At 35.7% G+C, this 25,957-nt stretch overlaps 1 protein-coding gene across 1 annotated transcript in view; it reads left to right on the top strand.

Annotated features, from left to right (window-relative positions):
- The window catches only part of Syt16 (synaptotagmin 16), a 128,666-nt gene that overhangs the window by 4,940 nt on the left and 97,769 nt on the right, over positions 1-25,957 (top strand). The window contains exon 3 of the mRNA XM_026385200.2: positions 18,325-18,843. Coding sequence (XP_026240985.2) covers positions 18,325-18,843 — 519 coding nt within the window. The remainder of the gene's footprint in view (positions 1-18,324; positions 18,844-25,957) is intronic.

Genomic DNA, 25,957 nt, shown 5'->3' with positions numbered 1-25,957 from the left:
AAATAAGTTGAGGTTTAAAGATAATGTTGAAACAATAATAATAAAGCAAGACCGAGAAGCTATTAGCTCAAAAACACAGAAAAATACATGCCCTCCAACTCAGAGTGGGGTCTTATGACAGGAGTTTTTAAAATGGTTTATTCATTAGACTCTCCAAATCTTAATGTCTAAAGCAAACACCTTCATTTTGACATTTCTCCTTTTAAAGGTGTAATTATCATTAATCAAAAGCCTTTGAAAAACATGCTTCTATTCCAGAATTTATCTAACCTTTGATATTCACCTTAATTATCATCCTCAGAACACCGATTTCTTGGTGAAGTTGAGGTGTTCTTAACATATTTTGACAAATGTTAAAGAAGGAAGGTAGGCAGCTTGGTGTGGTGGAGAGAAGCATGGTGCAGACAATCAGAGCTGAGCTCTGCCACTAATTGGCCATGATATTTTGGGAAACTCACTTCACCTTTCTGGGTCTTAAGTCCTCATTTGCAAATTGATGAGTCTGGACTAGGTTTCTCCCAATTTTCATTCTGTGATCCTGTTTGATTCCTAGAGTTTCCATAGCAACTCCTTCTCTTGCTTTCATTCTGTGAATGGAAGAGCCCTAATAAAAATGATTAAAAATCAACTATACCATTCTACTCTTAGATTGAACCAAATAAAATTGCCATTTTTGTAGATCAAAGAACTGGCTAAATATTAGTAACCTAATTAATCATTATTATCTATGTGAGGTTCTGAGATATATATATATTGCTTATCTGGTGATATCAGAGGGGCAAGAGTAACTATTTTCTGAATCTATGTGCAAAAATAATTTACCTCAGTAAAAAATACCTTCCTTTAGACTGTATATTTTTTCAAAGCTCAAAGAATTTACACATAACATTCTATGTGGAATTAGGTAAGGGGAGAAATCAGATGAAATGATGTCTTCCCAGTAACACAGGTAATAATAATGATAATTGACAAGTATCATTGATTTAGAACTTAATATTGCCATGTACTTGGTAAGTCTTTTACATGATTACTTGATTTCTTCTTTTTTTTTCATGACTTGATTTCTTTATTTATACTTCCATAGCATTTGCTTTGTGGGGAGGGTGGATTCCACTTGGAACGAAGAAACATTTATTCAGCTTTGAAATAGAAAATTGATTACAAATAAAACTTTTATGGTGAGATAGTTTTAAAAGAAGTGTCTCTTTAGAGAAATTTGTCTATTTCCTCTAAAGCTTTATGGGTCAAAGGCAAAATTTAGATGTCAGAGTAAAAAGCTTCATTTAAGAGGCACAATGCAGAAAGGATAAAGGATATGATATGAGGCAGAGAGGGAAGAAGAAAAGCCTTCTACTTCTAGAAAGGTCCGAGGATAACTTGGAAAGACAACAAGGAAAGAGAATTGGTGGACCCGAGACATTTTCTGAGAGAGTGGCAGATGTGGGACGCCATCAGAGCAGTTGTAAAAAAAAAAAAAAAATCAGAATCCAACATGGCCTGAGAAAGAGTCAGAAAGCAGAGGTCCCCATGCTTTCTCATTTGGAACTGAGACAGGAGATTGCCTCACAGGTGTACCTGTGGGCCCAAGGTAGCTGCAGTGGTGTCAAACATAATGGTGGGTTGAAGAAGATTTTTCTTCTGCAATTCTTGTGAATAGTTCATGAACACAGATGTTTTAGAAGTTTCTGCATGACACTATAGTATGTAGGAAAGATAGTGGTGAGTCAGTGTTTTGGCTGGGAAGCCATTGCAGGGTAGCTTGGGATGGGATGGGTCTATGATAGAGGGGTGTGGGGAATGTATACCCAAGGCTTCCTGGAGTTGGGTCTGGCTTCACAGGCATCCGTCCTGTGCAGTGGCATGAAGCTCCACACTGAGAAGGGCTCTGCTTAATGCTGTGCTATTTCTGCCTTAAAATACTTCCTGCTTTCAAGGTACTGCATTTTCCTTTTGCCCTGGGTCTTGCCAGTTATGTAGTCTGTGCTGCCTGGATGGATATTTCACAGGAATTCTGTAAGGGCAGAGGCTGATTCTTTTGGAGGTCAGCAGCCAGTAGGAAGGAATGGCACACCATGTTAAGTAAGCTTACCCTTTTGCCTAGATGCTCCTGGTTTAAGGGAACATAGCAGTAGGAGGGGAAGTCCCAAAGACTGATGATTTATCCAAAATTAAATTGACTGAAATTATTTTGAGTGGGTGTGCTTGTCATCTTTTTGATCCTGTGACCAAAACACCTGACAAGAGCAACTCAGAGGAGGAAAATTTTATTTTGGCTCATGGTTCAGTGGTTCCGTCCATGGTCTGTTGACTCCATTGCTGTTGGCCCCACAATGAGGTAGAACATCATGGTGGAAGGGCTGGTGGAGGAAAGCTACTCAGTTCAGAGAGAGAGAGAGAGAGAGAGAGAGAGAGAGAGAGAGAGAGAGAGAGAGAGAAGGGGCTACAGAGAAGATTAAACCCTGCAGGGCATACCTCACCAGTGACCTACTTCCTCCAGTCATACCACACCTGCCAACAGTTACCATCCAATTAGACCATTCAAACTGTTAATCCATCAAAGGAATTAATCCACCGATTAGGTGACAGTTCTGATAATCTAATCACGTTGCCTGTGAACATTCTGTGTTGCCTTCTGAGCTTTGAGAGCCAGTCACCTTGTATTCAAACCATAACAGTGGGCAAGTTAATGTTTAGCTTCTCACCACTGAGCATGGGAAGGGGGCTCCAGAGAGAGATGAGAACAGTAAGAGTAAATAAGGAGACAGCTTTTATACATTTAAACAAGCTGGATTTCAGCTGGTGCTCAGCAATAAGGCTGTGCCAGCTGGAGCCCAGCAGTTAAGTTTGTAAAACGTGACAGTTTCTCCCTTCCAGTTGTTAGAAAGACCCAGCTGACTGGTCCCACACTGGGAACACCCTCACCTCTTTACCTGCAACTAAATGGTTACCTTCTGGTCCGGCAGAAGCCTCTGACTTGCCCTAGCCCTTCTTCTGCTTGGACCATAATGGCTGTTGCTGTTAAATATTTTTTATTTCATCTCTGCATTTAGGTTAGAGTATGTTCAAGTACAACTGTCTGATACAATTCAGTAAGTAGGTACTATTAGTGTCTTCGTTTTATAGGTGAAGAAACTGACACTTAGAAAGATGAATGTTTCCCCCCCCAAGCTATTAACTGGCAATATTCAGACTCAAGAATGTGTAACTCTAGAGGTCAGGATCTAAATGCCCTGTTTTTGTGCTTGCCTAATCTTCCAAATTCAACCTATTACTTCATGGTTTTAAAAAGAAGAGGAACTTTTGGCATGAGAAAATTGGAAAGGTCTGGTGAATGTATGGTTTTCCTATGGCTGCCATTACAAATTACCATAAACTTGGTGTTTTAACATAAATTTATTGTTGCATCCTTCTGGAGACCCAAAGTCTAAAGTCAAGGTGTCAGCAGGGGCATTATTTTTCTGGAGGATCTAGGGAAGAATCTGTTCTGTGTCCCTCTCTCCTAGCTTCTCATGCTGCCAATCATCCTTGGCATATATTGGCTTGTGGTTATAACACTCTAGTCTCTACCTCCGTCTTCCCATCACCTTATCCTGTTTGTTTCTGTCCTCTGTCACTCTGATAATCCAGATCTTCTCATCTTAGATGCTTAACTAATCTGCAAAGATCATTTTTTTTTTCCAAATAGAGTAACATGCATGCAATCTAGGGATTAGGAAATGGACATGTCTTTTGAGAGGCTAGCGTTTAGCCCACTGTAGTGGGGAGGGAAGGATGAAAACATTGCTTGGGAGTAGTTTTCAGCCTTGTGACACTAGGAGAGTTAGTGAAGAGTTAGATGCAAGATTTTCTTTTCTCCAAGTGCAGTTAGAATAATTCTTACAAAGATGTAACAAAAGCTTGTCAGACATGTATGACATAAAGTATAATCAGCAGTCAACTCTGAGCTCTGTTGAACTACTCTGTTGAACCATTGGGATTGGATCCCAATCCAGGGAAGCTTTTAAAAACTATTACTGCCCAAGGTCCACTAAAAATTAAAACAGAATGGGGAATTAAAGTGCAGGGTGAAAGGTAGCAGAATACAACAGTTACTAATATGGCATTATGTAAAAATGTGGATGTGTAACCGATGTGATTCTGCAATCTGTATTTGGGGTAAAAATGGGAGTTCATAACCCACTTGAATCTAATGTATGAAATATGATATGTCAAGAGCTTTGTAGTATTTTGAACAACCAATTAAAAAAAGGAAAAAAAAGAAAAAAAAATAAACTACCATACTTTGGTTACTTATTAAAAAAAAATAAAGTGCAGGGTGAGCTTACAGCTTAAAAAAAAACATGCTGGGTAATTAAAAAGTGTGTCAAGGGTGGAATACCCAGTTGGAAGAGGGTAGGTGCATCATTAAGTTCCCCTTTCAAGACACGAAAGGGAGTGCTTGAACAGACTGTGAACAGTGTTCCAGGCCACCTTTGCTCTTACCATCTGGAGGATCCCATCAAGTTCCCTCCTGCCAAGTTCAATTCCACATTGGTCAGCAAGCAAGGTGTTTCCTTCATGATGTTATCCCTTCCCACAACTTCACAAGCATTATGACTTGACTTCCATGTGCAGTTCTCTTCTGCATTGATTAAAAATAATGTATTTAGAAAAGGGTCTATATATTCAAATTACAGCCATCTTTAATTTAGATTCAAGATTCTGAGAGTTCTGCAAGTTTTTTTTTTTTTTTTGGTGCGTATGTATGTGAATTTTGCCAAAACAGGGGTCTGACTGTCCCATGTATGCATCTTCCAGTGTGACAACTGACAACCTTTCATTTTTTAATGCAAAAAAAAGCAAAAGCAAAGACTTTTTAAAATAAAATATTACAAATTAGGATCTGAAACAGATATGAAAAAAATATAGTGTGGTAGCTAGCACATATGGGTAGTTTTATTTTTCTTTTTTAAAAATTGTGGTTCCTTGAAATGCAGGACATGTAGCCATGTGTTCCTCTTACAGGGGTAAATAACTATCATCAGCTTCCTCATGATTCATATTTAGTATAGTTGATGAATTACATGTGGGCAGAGAAATCATTTTAAATGATCATGTAAAAGCAGTACAATCCATACTCTTCTTTACTGATAGACTTTGCTTGCCTTCTCTAACATTTTCTTTTCTTTTACCTGTACTCAGCATCTATATTTCTTTACCCTCAGCCCTTGTGCAGTGGATTGTTTTGGGATGTACTATTCAGATGAATTATAAAGGAATCAAAGCTGTTATAATAAAAGGCTCAATGTTCTCATTATCCTTTTATTTTATAAATGTCTTTAAGTTTTTTTTTTTTTTACAAACCTTGTGGGTTTTTTTGTTTGTTTGTTTGTTTTTAATGAGATGTACAAAATCTCTCCTTTGTGCTTTTTTTTTTTTTTTTTTTTTTTTTTGGTACCAGGGATTAAACTCAGAGGTACTCAACCACTAATCCACATCCCCATTTATTTAGAGACAGGGTCTCAACTGGGTTGCTAAGTGCCTCACTATTGCTGAGGCTGGCTTTGAACTCATGATCCTCCTGCCTTAGTCTCCCCAGCCACTGGTATTATAGGCATGCACCACTGTGTCCGGCCTCTTTGTGCTTCTTGTGTTACCCTTTCCCACTGGGGCAAATGCAAGTTAAGACCTAGCTTGAAGAGGAGGTACCTAGAGTGAGAAGCACATTGTTTGAAAGTTGCCAGGTATTTTCTCTTCTGATTTTAATACCTTAATTTATAAAGGACATACATTTCTCTCTGAGCTGTATTTGGCTGAATTCTTTGGAATTGCTATTTTTGTACATTGGAAGTTTCACATGATTCAGCCTAATAAATGAGAGGAAAAATGGAAAACCAAGAACTGAAAAGGTTTGTTTGATCATTAGGAAAAGTTTTGGTGTATCCCATTGTTGTGTCCAGTGATGGCTATGGGTGCTTGATTGTAACATAAGTAATTGAGAATTGATTGATTTTGATCTTACTTCAGTATTTTGGAAACACCTATGGGCTGGCAATTAGACATATGCCTTTCATAGTATGACTGATTGAACCTTGCTTCACTGGTGGGTGCAAATTCCAGAAGCCAAGCTTGATAGGCTACTGCTTTGAGAATGTCCACTCATCTATTCATCATCATTTATTGGGATTCTTTGTCATGCTACACTCTGTGCTAAATGCTGGAATTACAATGGTGGAAAAGAGAGAGATTGTCCCTTGTCTCTTGGAAATTCTTTTGATGAAGACAGGCCAAAACAGCTAAGAGAGGCAATTAAGTAAAATAATTTATAGATTGTTATGAATGCGACAAGGGCCTAAAATAAAGAATAATTAACAGGATGGGGAAATTTACTAAATTTAGATGCAATTGAAAACCTCTTGCTCATTCCTGGGTAGGATAACTGATGAACTTTGTTGTCATCATAGGAAGCTGTATTAGTAAAAGTTCTCTAGAGATACAGAACTGAAGTAGTGTGTGTGTGTGTGTGTGTGTGTGTGTGTGTGTGTGTGTGTGTGTGTAGAGTGGGGAAGGAAGGCAGAGAGTGAGGAAGAGGGATCACAGATTGATTGATTGATTCTAAGGACTTAGCACAAATGATTACGGAACCTTACAAGTCCAAAACCCGCAGGGTAAGCTGGCAGTCTGGAGATCAGGGAGGAACTGATGTTGCAATTGAATTCTCCGGGAATGCTATCTGCCTCAGAATTCCTTCTCACTTGGATGTCTGTCTTGCTTCTATTAAGGCCTTCAATTGATTGGATAGGGCCGATCCACATTATAGAGAGCATTCTGCTTTACAGGAAGTCCATTGATTTAAATGTCTATTTATTTAAATGTATAATTGACCAAAAACACCCCCACGGAAACATCTCAAATAATCTTTGAACAATAGTTGGGCACTGTGGCTCAGTCAAGTTGACATGTAAAACTAACCATCACAGAAGTTTACCTTCTGTGTTTGTGTTTCTTATTTCCTACAGTGTATTATGACAGGGAGGCAGAGGAATGATCTTCATTAAAAAAACAAAACAAAACAAAAACACTTTTATTATGTAAATGTTCAAATATACAAGAAAGTGGAAAAAGAATGGTATAATGAATCCATGTGCTCATCATCCACCTTCATCAATTATTAACAAAGATGATTCATTTCTAAATCATACCTTATTGTTTCCATTTCCTTTTTCTTTACTCTGGAGGTAACATTCTCTTACAATTTCCATCTTTACTATTTGTTTTCTTGCAACTTAGACTGCAGGTGATAGTCTCTTGCTCAGGAATTTGACCTAGCATGTGAACTAGTTATCCAGTCATCTAGTTGCTGGAGTTGGAAATATTTAATTTGAGGTTGAGAGGCAACAGAAAGTCATCCATCAGTTTTGGACACACTTAGAGTTGGGATGTGAGCAGCTCTGCTTTCTTATTTACTTAAGTGTGCATGGTGAGTTACCTTAGAAACAGACTCTTCTTGTGGTGTTTGATCTTTTTCTTTGATGCAGAATATTAATAATAGAAAATCTGAAGCACTGTATAAGTATGAATTACTGTGGAAATGTTTAACACCTAAGCGTGAGAACTCCCTAAACAGCCATCACTATTTCAAAAGCTGCAGAAGATTTCCTTCATGATTTTCCACTTTACCAATGATTATATAACACATGGGTGTATATAACTGACATACACAGTTCTATGTCTTAGCAGAAGCTCTGGACCCTTTCTGTTTTGGAAATGTTCACAGCATGGGATTTTATGACTGAGAGTTCTAGACCGTCCTTAGTAAACCTTGGTGTCCACATAGAAGCACACAGTGAATGTTTATAGCTTGGCTGATTGAAGTTCTTACTTCAGTCCTGCAGCACAAATCCCCAGGATGATCTGGGAGGCCTTAAACACACATCCTTTTGCTGGAAATAGTTTAACTATCTCCCTACTTTGTGGATAGTTTTGAGGGTTTTTTTTGATGTGGTGGATATGAAAGATTATAGATGAGAAAATTTCTCATGAGTTTAAAGCTTGTGTGTTTGCACATGTTGAAGTGTGTTGCTATTAACAACAGTTGTTTTCTCTGTATCTCTTCCAGAGAAATCTCTCCCGAAGATATATCCTATCTATAGGAGACCATAGGTGGTATTGGCTACATTTACCATAGGATATTGGGGTTTTGTGCTTTAAAAAAATCTGCAAGACAATAATGCTTATTAAATTTTAAAGACACACATGCTTTAAACCCAAAATTAAAAAAAATTTAGTTATGAGTAAGTAGCAAGAAAAAGGGGTTACTGTTTGAAAAGAATATAGTAGTACAGATCACTGCTCCTACATTGAAGTGAGCGTCTGTGAGTTTACATGCTCAACTAGCTATTTGAGTAAGCAGTTTTAAACTAGTTATTGGAGTAATAGGTTTAAATCTCATACCTTTTTTAGCCTGACAGATTAAAGAAAAAGAAAGAGCATGTCATGTCTATGGCTATACATTTCCTTGAAAATATTTACATTCCTCCAAAACCCACTTAGGAGCCAATGCCTTATTCATAATAACTCTCATAATAATGGAAGCTTACATATTCCAGGCCTCACGGTTGAGGTTTAACGACAAGATGGCAGGTATTATTTGAAGTATGTGAATTTAGGAATTCCAAAAACATTTTAAACCTTATCTTCTTAGAGTTTCTCTACTCTGGATCCTGTAAGCAGTTCTTAATATTTAGGAACAACCAATGAAAGCTTTGTAGAATGATATTACTATTTGCTTCAAAACCACTTATCTCTTTTTGTTTTTCCCCAGCAGGATTTACAACAGAGTGTTAATTTATAATTGTCATTCTGCAAAAGTACAGGCCATTTGTTGAGACAGAGGGTGGTGGAGAAAACCTGTTTTGAGAATATTAACCCTCTGAATGCTTCTTTTTTAAGTCAACGTGAAGCAAAATTCAAATCATGACCTTATGAGACAGATTATAGAAGGTCTGGTGAGGAGCTCAATGCCTTCACTTTTTAGCAGAAAGCTTTTTTAAAAGTTGGTCTTTGATTCTCAAATCCCTCCATCACCCTAAACAAGGAATGCTTGTTAAAGCCATTCCTGGTACCTCATCATCCTCTGTTAGAAAGATCTTTTTAAATTTTTATTTTTCCTGTAGTTTGACTTTATAGCCAAAGCCCTAACTGGTATTAGTTTTAGGAACATTTTAGGGCAAGAATTCTATTTAGCATTTTCACAGAGAAGCTAAAACTAACTAAAATGTGTGTCCTGTGTGGGACCATGCTTAGAAGAGGAAGCCAGGGCTGAGGATGTGGCTCAAGTGGTAGCGCGCTTGCCTAGCATGCGTGAGGCATTGGGTTCGATTCTCAGCACCACATAAAAATATAATAAAGATGTTGTGTCCACCTAAAACTAAAAAATAAAAAAAAAGAGGAAGCCAATGGGAAACGCCATTTTCATACCACTTGAGGAATTTTTTTCCCCGTAGCTGCTCTATTGTAGGACCTGAGTTTATACTAGATATGTTTTTGGAATGAAATATTAGTAGTTTACTGATAGAATCTCATTCATTATAAGTGATGTTAATAAATTCTAGTTGAACGTAAACTGAACTGTTAACAGAAGAGTGCAGAGGTCTTTGCTATTCTCAGCAAGCAGGATTCCATGTCTTTCCATGAGCAATTGGAGGGATCTAAAGAAAAAGAGAGGAGAAAAGCAAGAAATAGGCATTGTTAGCCTAAAATAGAACTATAACTAGCACTTTGATTTAACTGAATAGATGCAATCTGTATAACTATATATAATGCTATAAAATAGGTCATGCACGTATGTAGAATTAGTTAAGAAACATTTGGTTCACAATCATGCTTAGAAAACAGTGCATCCCAGTTCGTATGTAAAATTCTCTGCCAGCAGGAAGGGAAATACAAAAGCAGTGTTTTCCACGAGGGGCCACCTTGACTGAGCAGACCTGAGAGACACCATGTCCCACTCACCTAACAGACTCATGTTTATAACCACAAAGATCCCATTAAGGCTGCTGTTTCTGATGGGATCTCAGGGGAATCTGATTATTAATGTTTACTAGACACAGAAGCATTGACATTGTCATCTTATTAGCATCCCTATTCCAAAAGCCCAGTCATCAAGGACCCCTGGAGACCTTGTTTTGATAACTGCTAATGAAGAAGCTAAAATGCACAGTAATAGTCATTTTAGTAATGAAGAATTTTATTACCTGCTTAGTCTGAAGCTTGTGTAAACAGATGAAAGGGAAACATAGGGAAAATATTCAATAGTTCTTAGCATTGATGAATTCATTCATTCATAAATAGGAGGGGGCTAGTGTAAACAAGAATGTGAGGCTATATTCTAGGACCTAGAAGAAACATGTTTGATGGATTAGTAATTTGTGATGGAATGGTTTTCTGCCTACCCATGAAAATTTCATTAGATGAACATTCATATTTCCCTCATCACAAACCTAGTGGGAGCCAGATTAAAACTTGTTGTGCAATTATGGGTCATAGGGTATCTTTCAGAGACAGACTAAGATCCTCCTTTAGTGTGTTATCTTTAGGGAATATTGACATCTTACCCAGCACAGTTCTGTCATTTGCCAGGTGATGGAATGGAAATTCAAAGAATCAAACATCGTTCTTAAGGTCATAGCTAGTTATGGGGGTGGAATTGGCCCATGGTGCCTCATCTATTTAAGTGTTATTCTGTTGTCTCTCCTAAAGTCATAGTGAAAAAAAAATAGGATAATCGTAATTTGAGGGATTTGAGAAAGGTCAAAGAGCAACTTTAAAAAATTTTTACCAAAATTTGATATGAAATGTAAAGGTTACTTCTATATTTTCTAGTAAAAGAAAACAAAAACAAACTATTGCTGGCTAAACAATATGACAATAATTAAAACAAAATATCAAGAAAATATTTCAGGGACTGTTTGTTACAGTTACTCTAAGTATTTTTTTCTTACAAAAAACTTAAAAATATGAAATGTCTGATGTCTCAAGTAATATAATTACATTCTCATTCTGATGGAAAATACTGGATATTTTCCCTTGAGATGTAAAGGATTGCATATTATTATAACAATAGATACTTTCTAAGATTTGAGTTTGGAAAAAAAGTTTTTAGGTCCTAATTGAAAATGTAGTTTTAAAATATTATTACGAGTAGTATACATAAAAAGGCATAGAAACATGCAAAATGTATCAGAAATGTTACATGAAAGGAGTAGTATGGTAAAATATGTATGTGTGTATATAGATGTATGTATTCAAAAGTATCTATTACCTATTCAGTGTTAGTCACTCTGATAGATGCTGATACACAGCAAAGACAGAAATTAAACAACTAACTTATCTCTTGAAACTTCTAGTTTGGTGCAGAAGACTGCTGTTAAAATAAATAATTGTATGAGTCATCAATAAACTACAATTACAATATGTGACAATAGAATGAGTAAAAGGTGTTACGAGAGTATTTCAGAGTGACATAGTTTATTTAGCCTGGTTTAAGGGGGTGGACTGTCAGACATTTTGAGAAGTGAATTGTAAATTGAGACTTGAATGGGTGATGTTGGGATGTGGGAGGGGAATCATGGAGGGAAGAGAGCTTTTTCAGTCCATGAGAAGAGCTTGATGAGGTAAGGAGATGAAAGGAAGAGGTAAGATTCTAAAGCAGAGAGAACAAATGGAAATAAGAAAAGGCTGACCCACACATGACTTTAGAAGTCCTGTTGAGGATTTTTTTTGGGGGGGAGGATTTTAATCATTAGGTGTATTTTAAAATTACATTCATTAATATATATTAAATGTACACCTTGGTGGGCTTCATTGTGATATTTCCATTACAGATATATAGTGTGTATTGATGATGGGCAAAATACAAAGAACACTGGGAAATCATTTTAAAACTAGATGAACATACATCTTAGAAAGACCAATGAGGTCATTCTGGGAAAATCAGGTTAAAGGGAAGGGACACTGAAGAGGCTGTGGATGTGTGAGAGGGAATAATGGTGTCTTAAACTCAAGTGTTACCTATATAGGGGGCAAAAGGCTTTCATAGATTCAAGAATTACTTAGATGGAAGATGGGTAGGCCTTGGTGATAAATTCTAGATAAAGGAGGGGTTGTCAAAGATAATTATTAGATTCCTATATAATATGATTACAACTCTGCAAACACAAGGATGTATAATAGAAGGAATGTGCACAAATAATTAGAGTTGAATTAAGGCACAAGGATTGTGAGTGATTTTTTTTTTTTGGTTTCTTTTTTCATTTTTTTAAACAAATTTTTATAAGGCTGGTATTACTTCTATAATTAACAAAAACTTTAACAAACACTGAATGATTGCTGACATTTAGAGTATGGCTTAACCTATCTCAAGAGAGCTGCAATTACCTTGGTACCATAATTTCTCCCTTATTTTTGAGCCTACTGTAATTTCTAGTGATACAAATGTTTCTCTCTCTTCTCTTGGGACAAAAATCAGCAGTCTGGCATATTTTCTCATCTGGGAGTAATTCCTGTTAATTGTGCCTGTGTTTTACTTTCCCCGATTTCATTGCATTACCTCCTAATTATGTTGCTTTGTACTGTGGATGTTATTTGAGCTCTTAGAATCTCCTTTATTGGAAGAAAGTTGATATGTGCCAGTGGCCTTGGGATATAGGTGCCTTCTTGTAGGGAGTCCATTGTGAGCACTTTAACTAGGATTTACCTTAAGAAGTAAATGTTAATTAAATAGAATTAAATCTTTAGTTCCCTTGAAGCAATTTATTATGCTAGTTCAAAAATGGGTTTCCTGTTCAAGAGCAGAGATAGTCTCTTGAGAAAATTGGGTTATTAAAGTTGTGTCAAATAGTCTCTCTGGAAATGGTGAGGACCTTATGTGTTTATATTATAACTACTGGATTTTTGCAGAGCATGTTTAAATCTCTGCCTTGAATGTAATAGATACTCAAAAATACTAAGTAGGCTTGTGAAACCTAAAGAATATTTAAAAGGTCTTATTGCTATAATCACATAAACCCTAAACAATTTAAAACTTTTGTTAGGCCAGTTCTCGACTGTCTGAGATTGTTATGCTGAAACACAAAGCTCTTAAGTTTAAAATAAACAAATATACATATTTACAATATATGTAAGTATATAATGTATATTAATATGTTATTTGGCTTAAGCAGGGTTTTAGAATATTTTTACTTTATTAAACTTGTTTTTGAAAAGTAATTGTAACCATGTGTTTTAAAAGATTTTTGTTCAGTGAAGTGGGCTGTTATGGTGTAGCAGAAACAGAATGAGAAAAAACTCCCAAGTCAGACAGACCTTGATCTGAACTCAACACTCTCTACTTATTAGGAAAATTGCTCTACCTTTTTAATTTCTAGTGTCTTCACTGTCTCATTAGCATTTTGTGAAGATCTGAGGTGAGGCTAAAGCAACGATCTGAAATTCAACAAAGTAGAATTGGAATACCAGTTCCAAACTTTATTGTAGTTAAAACCTTGGGGCAAATCTCTTACCCTTCCCAGGCCTCAATTTTTCATCTGTAATGTGGAAAAGCTGTTATGTTTCATAAAGAGTGTTTGTTTATAAATATTGTCAGGAAGTATTGTATACTGTAAAGTGTCTGGAAAATGTTAGATGCATTTATAATGTCATTTTTTATGAGATATTAGAACATCAGAAAAGATTACAAGAGTTTGACATATTTTTGCCCTTTAAAAATGTTACAAAATTTGGCTTAATAATTAGTGACTTACGCTGAGTTGATTTATACACTGGAGTCTCTTCTAGGGGCTTTAAAAACATTGCATTATCCTGGAGTGGTGGCACATGCCTATAATCCCAGTGACTTGGGAGGCTGAGGCAAGAGGATTGCAAATTCAAATCCAGCCTCAACAATTTAGCAAGACCTTATCTCAAAATGAAAAGGACTAGGGACATGGGTTAGTGGTTAAACCTCCCTGGGTTCCGTCCCTGGTACCAAAACAAAAACAAAAAAACACTGTACATGATTTAATGTCCATTTTGAATTGGAGATGGGGAGTAGTGATCCCACATTGTGGATGAGAGTGTTTGGGTGCACCCAGGCAATGTGATTTGCCTAGCTGTGACACGTGACTGGGGGACAGATTGAAGACAGCCTTGTTTTGTGTGATTCCAAGGCCAGTGCTCTTTCTTTCCTTCACACTCTCATTTTCCTCCTTGTCTACCGATGGACATATATTTCCATTGTATGATAGTTTCTCAGTTTGCTTTGTGTTCATCAACCCCTAAAGTCCAATGGTAAAAGGTCTGCAGGTTTGCCCAAGGCCCAGCCATGACACTGGGGCTGTACTGTATCCATATTGTTGGAATAGAGTCCTCAGTGGTCCATTTTTTGATTTGTTAAGATGTCAACATTTAGAACACATTTTGGACAAATGCTACAGAAGATATGTCATCTTGATGGCACATTTTCCTGTCCTACCCACATAACAAATTTGCTCTTAGCAGAAAACACCTGAGACTCTTTTGAATCGTGTTAAAGATGGATTGCAGCCCATTTTGTAGTTCTTATTTTGATTCCATGAATTATTAATCTTCCTAAACTTTATTATTCATACTAGGTAATGCAAAATGACTTTCTCCAAAAGGCAAGATAATGACAGACTTAATTAGCTTCATGACCACTCTAGTAAGTCAATAATAAATACCCAACACTTCATAGATGACAAAGGGAAGTTAACTGACAGCTGTGAGAAGACATTTGAAATAAACCCGGTGTTCTTGACTTTTACTTATGACTGTCCTATGCACTGAGAAAAACAGTGAGAAAAGATTATCCAAGGTGATTTTCTTCTTCAGAAAATGCTAAACATCAACACACTGCAGATGAACTTGTATATAATTTTGACTTGGAATTTGGTTACCTGTGAACTACATTATTGGAAAAAATTTCTTCTCCTCAGAATATGTCTCTCTTAGGAGCTTAATATCCGTTAAAGATCACACAGTTGTATAGGCATCCACTTTAGCTCCCACAAGACAACGTAGATTTTTAAGGCATACCTTTTAGAAGCTGGTATTTCTTCTTAGGTCATTACACATACTCTCTCTCTCTCTCTGCAAGCAGCTGTCATCAGGTAGAAAATGGGGCCAGAAAGATTTAACTGACAGCCTTTTTAAGACTGTGAACATTATTATTCTGGACATGGTTCACTTCAGTGAGGATGATGAGAATATGGCTTAGGAATTTGATAGTTTGTCCCCTATAGAAACATAGTTCTTTAATGCTTTCTGCTTAATCATTTCCTATGTTTAAAATGTTCTTAATTCAATTAAACACTGTACAAATTAAAATAGATTCTAATGACAACAAGATTTAAAAAATGTGGCTCTAGGAATATACTGATGAATTTCCTTTCATCTTGATCACTTACTGTTCTTTCTTGGATTGCTAGTTTATCCTGGGTACTTTGATAGGTCATAAACCTTCTCAGGTCATTTGTGATAGGAGCTTGTGTCTTAGACACACAAACATACACACACAACTTTGTTTTATACATCTCACAATAGTGAAGAATAATGGACTATTTTAATTCTAATAGTGAATTCTTTCAGTTGTAAGTCTGTCAATATATTTTTCTAATTCAGAAGTTTAATTTTTTTTCTTATATATATATATATACACATATATATATGGACATATGAAACATTATATATAAAGTATATATTTTGATAACATCAAATGCTAAATATCAACACACTTCAGAAGCCACTTTGTTTTAGAAAGTTACTTTGTAAGAAAGTTCCCAAAGAAGTAGGATACTAGATATCTATCTGTGTTGCACTGGTGTGCTCTCCCCATCAAGTTGAAGTTTACCTATGCATAAAGGTATCTCCATGGCTACTCTGTTAGCACGGAGCCCCTTTGGCTTTAGGCTGATTTAGAATAATACAAATGGTTCCCTCTCTAAATAAAATAGTTTTTCAGGATCTAGCTCTAGGTGCTTTTCCTTTTTGAGCATTTTACAATATAACAACTGGACACTTTTTCATATGTGGATTGAGATTTGGCCTTGAAATCATTCTGGGACCATTTGATATTTGTTATTAAAAAAAGTATAGAACCAGTCCCTGAAAAGGCAACCTTCTTTGGGATATCTACCGCCTCACTATTACAGTGCTGTTTGGCCCACTTGGTAAGTTCTAGGGCAGAGAAATTTATAGAGAGTTTATAGTTTTGGAACAGAAAGCAACAGGTGGAGGTCATCTAGTGAGGGAACTCTAATTTATAGATGAATATCAATGAGGAAATCAGGGTTATTTAGCTGTTAGTATTTTCATTAGTAACTTCGTCCATCCATCCAACACGTTCAGAGTCCCTGATATGGATTCTGGAGCTGTAAAGTGTAAGAATAGTCTTAACACATATGCACTCCCAGTCTATTAAAGAGTAAGCTTGACAAATAAGTACATCAAGTGAAACTTTAGATCGTAAAGGTGCATTCAAAGCAGTTGTAAATGAATTATTGACAGAGGAAATAGTAGTTGCATTTTAAGAAATGGGTAAATATTTACCACGTGAGTTAGGAGAGAGGCCTAACAAACAGAAATCAGGAAAGAGCATAGCCACTTTGGAAGACACTGTGTGTCAGTGTGACTGGCACAGGAGACTTGATAGCAAGGAGAATAAGGAATGGTGGAGTGCTGGGTGGCAGTGTCACTGGGGTCAGCCCATGCACAGCTGGACATTCAGTTGGGAGAAAAGGTATCAAGCTCTGTGGGTTTCTCAGAGAGAACCTTCTAAATCTGGGTTGCCCCAAAGCACAGTAATTTATACAACATGTTTGTGGGGAAAACAAACTTCCAAACTGTGGGCTGTGAAATGGGATGGAACAAATGTTCTTTAAGATTCTTTAGTGTTACTAAACAGAATATTTATATGTCAACAGTTTTGAGTAGGATTTATTCAATAATTCAGCAATTTAGGGGAATACAGAGTTCAATTTTCCTTTTACTGAAACATGGGTTCTAGGAAGATAGAGGCCTCAGGGTTACCTTATACCTGACATTGTACCCAGAAATTCATAGGCATTTGATCAATATTTGCCTATTGAATGAATCAATCATACATGAATAGCTAACAAGACATTTTTTTGGAGAATATAAGCAGTCATTATCAAATGCAGTTGCCAGAGATCAAGAGGATTGAAACTTAAGGGCTTCTAGCAGATATAATCAGTCTGAGAAAAGTTCTTGCTATAAATGAAATGAGGTAACTAATTTCAAGTACTGAATTTAGGCTCTGTAGTCATTAATGATTTTCATATTGATCTCTAATAGCAATAAGGTATACATACACATATAATGCATGCACTTATGTATATATATGTCTGTATGCATGCAAAAATATGGGTATTTGCTATATGCTCATTATAATGTGTTGTTGTTCTGTTGATATCCTGTTGCTGCTTCCTTCAGACTATGAGTCTTGTGGGATGAAGTGTATTTCTGAAGGCTTACAAGTTGTAGAGGGCTACCTTTGGGAGGTTGGAACATAGACAAAAGGCAACTAGATGCCTGGGACATGTCTTCAGTAAGCTGGGTGATCCATTTGCCACCCTCAGTTTTGCAGTGATTGCATCCAAGAATAGATGTAATTTCTAGAGATTGCATAAAAATGTAAAGTCTTATTTTAAGATTTGCTCAAAGTTTTTTAATTCCAGAAAAAAAACCACATTTCTTTTGAAAGATAAACCTTTGTGTCACAAAGCAGAGATGCCTGTTAGTCAGCTTTCTGGATTCTGCAAGTTTGTAGATGAAACTTTTCTTGTATTTTGCAATGCCATGCCCAGTTGGCTCTTAATAAAGATTCATTTATCCTTTTCACACTGATAAGCATGGTCTATATGGGATAAACTTTTCTCAGCTCCCATGAATAGAACCCAGTACTGCTAATGGAAGCTTTGTACATTTCTGTGGAGGTGAATAGGCATCGATACAATCCACGTTTAGACTTTCACAGTTATTGATTTATTTTTGGCTGTCTTGAGATTTCAAGGATGATGTTTTTTTATCCCTAAATGCTGTTTGACATTGATTGTAGGTATTTGGTGTTGGGTCTGAGGTTGTAACTTTAACAGGTGTAAGTATTTCTTTCCTCTGTTTCAGCTGAGAAGTTTTGAGAGTGAACTATTCACAACCATTAAGAGACCTCCAGTTTAATTTCTCATCATGCTTATTCTGTAGTTCACATTAAGTCCAGAGTACTGAGGACGGAACGTGTGGACTCTCTAGACATCAGATAGTTGGCCATAGTATTGACCATGGCATCTGAGGATTCCCAGAACTTCTTCCAGTCTTTTTCTTCCTGGATATCCCGAGTTTACGAAGCTCTCCAGCAAGCAGGGGAAACCTTATCAGCTCCTCTGGTGCATTTAAGCAAACAAGACTCTAAATTGAGTGACACATTAGACCAGGACTTAGATGATATTAAGATTCAGGAGACATTCTTTGAAGATGAAGAACAAGACAATGTTTGGAGCCAAGAAGATGCGAATGGCTTGTTTAATGAAGAGGATCATTTATCATGTTGTAATACTGATTTGCAGGACTCTGTCCAAATTTCAAGCCCCAGACTTAGCCAACATGCAAAGGACTCATGTTCCATAATATCTCAGTGGCCCAATCAGACCCTGAATGACCCCAAGGCCTCACATGTGCTTTCTTCTATTGCTGAGGAAGAGCATCACCTTGAAAATCAAAGATGTGGCCTTCAACACAGCTTTGACAGCCAGCTTCCTGGCACTTTAGAAAAAGTTAATGGAAAAAAGCAAGGTAAGCTAGCCAGTATCATTTTCTTTAAATTCTTCCAAAGGACTTTTCTATTTGTTTTATTTTGGCTGGTTTTTAGTTATATTGATTTTATTTCTCTCTCTCTCTCTTATACCTTACTTCATTCTGGCTTCTGACTGAGAGATAAAATCTGTAAGAACACTTTCAGTACATAAAACTTTGGAAGATCCATTTTGTGAGCTCCATATTGCAAAACAATAGTTCTGAGCAATTGAAATGCTTAAAATGAATCCATGGATTCCATTTGAGAAGCCCCTTGTGCACATGTCATGCTTTTAAAAATATCTTTAAAAATGTTCTTTTTTTCCCCTCTGGGTTAGGAATTTCTAGATGTTACTATATTATTCAGTGTGAAATCCTGTGCAAAAAGCCATACTTGTTGCAGAATTTTTAGTTGATAACACTCCAAGAACACTTCTCACAGTGTTTCATTGAGATGTGATGTGAGATGACAGTAGATAGGAAATCTTTGAAATAGGAATAGCTTCCTTTTCTTTTAGCCTTGCGCGATAAGGGCACATTTAATAAATGCTGCCTATGAAGCTTCATGCTGTCAGAGCTGAGCGCCTATTGGGCCTTCAATAAATGCATAATGAATATGATAACAATCTAATTAACTCTGTGAAAGTAGCTGTCCTCAGTTCCAGCAGGAATTTCTTATGCTTTTAATACTCTAACCTGAAGTAAGGACATTCTACTGGGTTAAGGACAGATGCAATGATATGCATAGAAGGGGGTTGGGATGTGTTTATAATTTGTAGCTCACACAGATTAGTAAGTAATTAATAGCATATATAAAATCCATTATTCCTTTCTTATTGGAGGGAGCATATTTTTCAAGGATATCTACTAGTCTTTTCATCCATTTTCAGTGTTCCTCTTAGCTTTATCTTTATAGAAAAGTATCTTGTCCAAATACAGGAAGTGTTATAGAAGGAAGCATAATTTCATATTCTTATTATAATGTTTTTTTGATACCCTCACTCAGATTAAAGAATGAAATCCTAGAATGAACTGGTAAAAATGAGGTAGTCTGATATTCTTTCTGAATCTAATAATCTAAAGTCTTGCAATTTTGAGTCTTTTTAAATTATCCGTAGCAATGCATCTAGAAGTATTTGGACAAACAGTAGAATTTCTTAGAGTTGAGTTGAATTTCTGTTCATATTTTCAAAAATTCTTGCCCAAGTTGAAAAGTCTTTGAAATTAATGTGACTCAAAAATACTTAACACTGGTTTTGTAAATTTTTTAATGTAATCTAATAGCAGGAAATTAACTTGTTTATTTATCCATTTAGGAGTTATTTATTCACTAAATTGTAATCCTAAAGGCAAGAACCTTGCCCTAATTTGTCTCTGTATTCTTAGCTGTGAGCAATAGTGTTAGGTATGTAGTAGGACATCAGCTAAAGACTAATGATGGAATAATGACATGGAAAGCTAACAGTGCTAAAAGGAACATACTGCTGTTTTTCTCACTTTATAGTTGAGAAAAGGGACAGTTAGAGAGTTTGAAACAAGATTCACACTTAGGAAGCTGCAGAGTTTAGGCAGTCTGATTTTAGAATTTACATATAAACACACTTTTTCTTTTAAAAGGATAATAATTTACACATTATAAATTCATCTTTATTGTACAGTTCTGTGATTTTTGAAAAATAGTCTTGTAACCATTACCACATTGAAGGTATAAAACAGTTTTATTAGCTCAAATTCTTTACCCACATCTTTTTGTTGTCAATCTTTTCCCCTACCTCCAGCCCCTGACAAATGCTGGGGACATTTTTTATCTTCATCCTTTTTATCTTTTCCAGAGCATCATATAATGGAATTATACTGTCTACACCCTTGAAAATCTGGCTTCTTTCACTTATTATAATACAGATGAGATTCATCCATGTTATTGTGTATTTTAATAGTTTACCCTTTTAATTGCTGTGTAGTATTTCTTTAGATAAATTTTGTTGCATCAGTTGAGGGATATTTGGGAATCTCCAGTTTTATTTCTTTTCCAAAATTATTATCTATTATTTCTTTTTCTTGCACAATTACTTTGAATAGGGCCTCTGTTATCATGTAAAAAAGAATGATAACTACTGTCATGTATATTTAAAAAGAACAAATAAAAAAAGACTGGTAAGATGTGGTAAGATTTATATTCCTGCTTTGATATTAAACTGGGTGTAAAAGCTCTCAGTCTTTTATAACTTAGTGGTTATGTTTCTGTAGCTGTTTGTTGTATGTTAAAGTTCCCTTCTGATCTAGCTTGCTGAGAGCTTTTAATCAAAAAAAGAATGTTGAATTCTGTTAAATGTTGTTCTTCATCTCTGGGGATGATCACATGATTTTTCTTATTTAATATGTTGAGATGAATTACATTGATTAATTTTCGAATGTTGAACCAGCCTAGTACAGCTTAGATAAAATCCACTTGGTCTTGGTATATTATTATTCTCATTTATTTCTGAAATTGTTTTGCTAGTGTTTTGTTGAGAACTTTTTCATCTATTTTCATTAGGGATATTGATTTGTAGTCTTCTTCCTGTTTCTTTGTCTGATTTGGTATCTGTATAATGCTGACTATATAAAATGGGTTGTGAAGTATTTACCTTTCCTATAATTCAGATAAAATTGTTGAAAGTTATTATTTTAAATTTTTTTTAGTTATAGATGGACACAATATCTTTATTTTATTTATTTATTTTTATGTGGTGCTGAGAATTGAACCCAGTGCTTCACACATGCGAGGCAAGCGCTCTACCATTGAGCTACAGCTCCAGCCTGAGAATTATTATTTTTTAAGGCTTGCAAAAAAAAAAAAAGAAGAAGAATTACAGTAGACTTCTCACATGAAAATTATACAAGTTATGAAATGGTGTCTTTTGTCCACTCCTAGAATTTTTCAGTAAAGACTTTTGAGCTTCAAATTTTCTTCATGGAAAAGTTTTGAAATGCAAATTAAATTTCTTTAATAAATATAAGATTATCTGAGTTATTTGGCTTTTTTATAAGTTAGTGTTTTTCAAGAGTTTTGTTTGTTTCCTCTATGAGCATACTACTTCCTTACTACCCTCTTTCTTTTTTTTTTTTTTAGTTTAATGGGGTTTGTTTTATTTTAAGTTTTAAACATAATTACTGAATAATTAAAGATACATGGCATTCTTACAGAATTTGGAGATATATATATATATGTATATATATATATATATATGTTGTATTCTAGTCTATAAATTAAGTTGAATAAATTTTTTTGTGTTTTGCTTAAGTTAGTTGTTAGTTCCCTTCAAATCTGATTAGATAGAGCCAAACTTTTATCATAAACCTGTTAAGGACATACTCTGTTTTTCCTCTATTCTTTGTCTTTGCCTTAATATTTGGCACACTATGACTTCATAAGTGTGCCATCCTTCACCCTCATAACCATGTTCTGTTTAGGTATTGGTTGCATGGCATTTGCAGGTAAATGGATGGAGTTGGAGAATATAATGCTAAGTGAAGTTAGCCAATTCCAAAAAACCAAATGTCGAATATCTTCTCTGATATAATGTGGCTGATTCATAGTGGGGGTTGGGAGGGGGAGCATGGGAGGATTAGACGAACTCTAGATAGGGCAAAGGGGAGGAAGGGGAAGGGAGGGGGCATGGGGGTACAAAAGATGGTGGAATGTGATGGTATCATTATCCTAACTACACGTATGAAGACATGAATGGTGTGAATATATTTTGTATATAACCAGAGATATGAAAAAATATGCTTTATATGTGTAATATGAATTGTAATGCATTCTGCTGTCATATATAACAAATTAGAATAAAAATAAATTAAAAAAGAAGCATATTGTAATACAGACTGTTGTTTTAGTTTCCAACATCAGCTGGATACACAAGAGAGGGAGAGGGAGGGAGGGAGGGAGAGAGAGAGAGAGAGAGAGAGAGGGAGAGAGAGAGAGAGAGAGAGAGAGAGAGAAAGAGAAAGAGAAAATTACTTGTGCATAGCAATATTAGACACTGTAGATCTAATAAAAGGAGTGAATAGGTTATAGCACTGGGAATCCACTATTGGCATGATGTTGAATTCCAGGTAAGCATGCTGCATCCTCAATAGATGAATTTTAGCCTATCTATTAGACATAAAACAATGCAAGTGAGGATTTCTGTAGCAAAACTGAGGCATCAGTCTCCTTGCCCCACCTCAGGGCACAGCCCCTCTCCTCTTGGTAATGCTGTCTCAAGAAATCAGAGGAAACAGTATTACTGAAAAACTACTTTATGCAGTACAAAGTGCAGAGACCCCAAAGCAAACACTATCAATAAAGCATTGCAGATCATGGTTTTATGGCCCTATTTTTCTAAAGATACTTAAGTGAATCCATTGCTTCTGGCTGTTCACAACAGTCACCATCAAAGTCACTATTTATCATTTAGCATATCATATGACTTGAACCTAAATTCTATAGTTTCTTATAAATCTATTTGCTCTCTATGCCAATTTTCTTTTTATCTCTCTCTAAAACCTCTGCACCATGGCTTCATGGACTTACCTACTTCTCTTTTCCAGCACCATCACTTTTACACTCTACCCTGTCAGAGCATCCCCATACAGTCTCACCTAAACTCTCATTATCCTCTGCAAAATTTCTTACTACTCTCTTAAAGTTTATGGTATTTATAGTGCGGTTCTCTCTTTTTTTCTTGATACTGGATTTTTGTTTGGGGATCTGTCTAGTAGAGATGGTCTAACTATTTTCTAAGGAATTGGTTTTTGTTTTCATAAATTTTTCTTTTTTGCCTTTTGATTTCATTCAATTGGTTACTGAGAGTAGTGTGCAAGTCTTGAACTCTACAAGTGGATTTGGCTATTTCCATTTTTCATTTCTGTTAGTTTTTGCTTCTTGTAGTTTGAAGCTTTCTTGTTAAATATACACATTGATATCTTTGTTACTTTGAGATGTACCATTTTATCTTTTAATATTTCTTGTCCTAAAGTACTTTTATGTCAGTGAGGCTGCCCTACTTTGCTTTGATCAGTGTGTTTATAGTGTGTTCTTTTCCACTATTTGACTTATACCTATTTTACATTTATGGTGGATACCATGTGTATAGCATAGAATTAAGTCTCACTTTTTAATTCAAGATGACAATCTTTCATTTTTAATTGATGTGTTTTAACTGTATGTATTGATATTATTAAATTAAAATCTGCCATCTTGCTAGATTATTTTCCTTTTATTCCATCTCTTCTTTGTATCTTTCATCTGAATTTTTCTGCTTTCTTTTGGATTTGGGGTTTTTATAATTCAATTTCATGTCTACTCAGGCTCATTTAAATCTGTGTAATGATCATCATAGGATTTCTTTTTTTATTTTTAAATTTTACTTATTTTTTATTTATATATGACAGTGGAGTATATTACAATTCTTATTACACATATTGAACACAATTTTTCATATCTCTGGTTGAAGCAAAATCTATCCTGAAATAATGCGCTATTTCAAACTAGTATGAAGATGCTTCAAGAGTGTGCTCTAGATTCTTCCTGTTGTAATCTGTTTCATTTATGCCAGATGTTTTTCCTGTACATATTCAGCAAACATACAATACATTGATGCTGTTTTGCTTTGGGATTTTTTTTTATATCTTAGAATGATGAAAGTAAGAAAACATCTTTATATTTATTTATATAATTGAAGCATTTTTATTTGACTTTTGTAGCACATTTATATGCCTCTACTAAATTATCTTGATTTAAAAAAATATATTTGTCATTTACTTTTAAACAAGCTTTGACAGTTTTTTATTTATCTTCATTTATTCAACTTGAAGCTGTCTTCATTTTAACATTTCTTATATATATGCGTGTATTGAATTATCTCAGATTTTGTTTGAAAAATATTTCTTATTTATTTAAAAACCATTTAGCTCAGCATAGATTTCTGGTTTATAGTTATTTTCTTCCAGGACTTTAAGATTGCTATTATAGCTGGGTGTGGTGGCGCACACCTCTAATCCCAGAGGCTTGAGAGGCTGAGGTGAGAAGATCAAAGGATCATAGAGTTCAAAGCCAGCCTCAGCAAAAGCGAGGCACTAAGCAACTCAGTGAGACCCTGTAGCTAAATAAAATACAAAATAGGGCTGGGGATGTGGCTCAGTGGCTAAGTGTCCCTGAGTTCAATCCCTAGTACTGCCCCCCACCCCCCAAGAAAAGATGGCTATTATACTGTTTTGTGGCTTGCATAATTTTCATGTCTGCTATAATTCTTATCTTTATTTCTTTGCCTATAATATATCTTTTGTTCACTGCAGAGTTTTGTTTTCATTTTTGTTTTTTAGCAGCTTATTTATGGGGTATACATACGTGTGTGTGCACAAGCATGCATATGAGTATATGCATATGTTCTAGTATTTGTTTTTGTTTTCTAATTCTTTTGGGTATATCAATTTAGTGAAAAAGCCCTTTTTGCCAATTTTTGGTTATAATCTTTTAAAATATCTCTTTATCCCATTCTCTCTGGCTCTTCCTTCTGGTATTCCAATTCATGTGTAGGGAAGGTATGTAGTATCTCAGCCTGGATACAGGCCAGCATTTCCTAACACTGGGCATTTAGTGTGAGTGGGTTGACTTAATGTAGTCAGAATGTGAGTTGTGTTTGGTTTTGTTGTTATTGTTATCCTGAGTGCAATACAGGTTTTAAATTCTTCTATTACGACAATGCCTTTAGAGTGGAGGCCTGTTTGCTGTAGAGTTTCCTCAAAGGTGGCTCCACCTTCAGCTTTGTCCTTGCCTGTTGTCTCAGAGGGGCTTTCTATTTTTAGGCTTTTACTTTTTCCCAGGAGGAGCCTACTGTTACTTGTTACTTACTGTTTGGTAGTGTGATGTGGTTGGGCTAGGGATGCATTTTCTGCTGTTCTGGGGCAGCCTCAGCCTTAGGCAGGGGCTATGTTCTTGTGTTTTGGGATTAGGGCCTTCTCAGTAATTCTTCCCCCTCCCATAAGTAGAGGATGTCTAAGGGATTGATCCTTAGGACTTCTTCTTGCCCCTTCATCCGCAGAAGTTTTCATTATGTTCTCCTTATCCACCTTAATGTTAATGTGCCTT

The sequence above is a fragment of the Urocitellus parryii genome, chromosome 6 (assembly GCF_045843805.1).
Source record: "Urocitellus parryii isolate mUroPar1 chromosome 6, mUroPar1.hap1, whole genome shotgun sequence".
NCBI lineage: Eukaryota > Metazoa > Chordata > Mammalia > Rodentia > Sciuridae > Urocitellus > Urocitellus parryii.
Note: the sequence above shows the minus strand (reverse complement) of the source record. Positions and strands in the feature narration are given on the sequence as shown.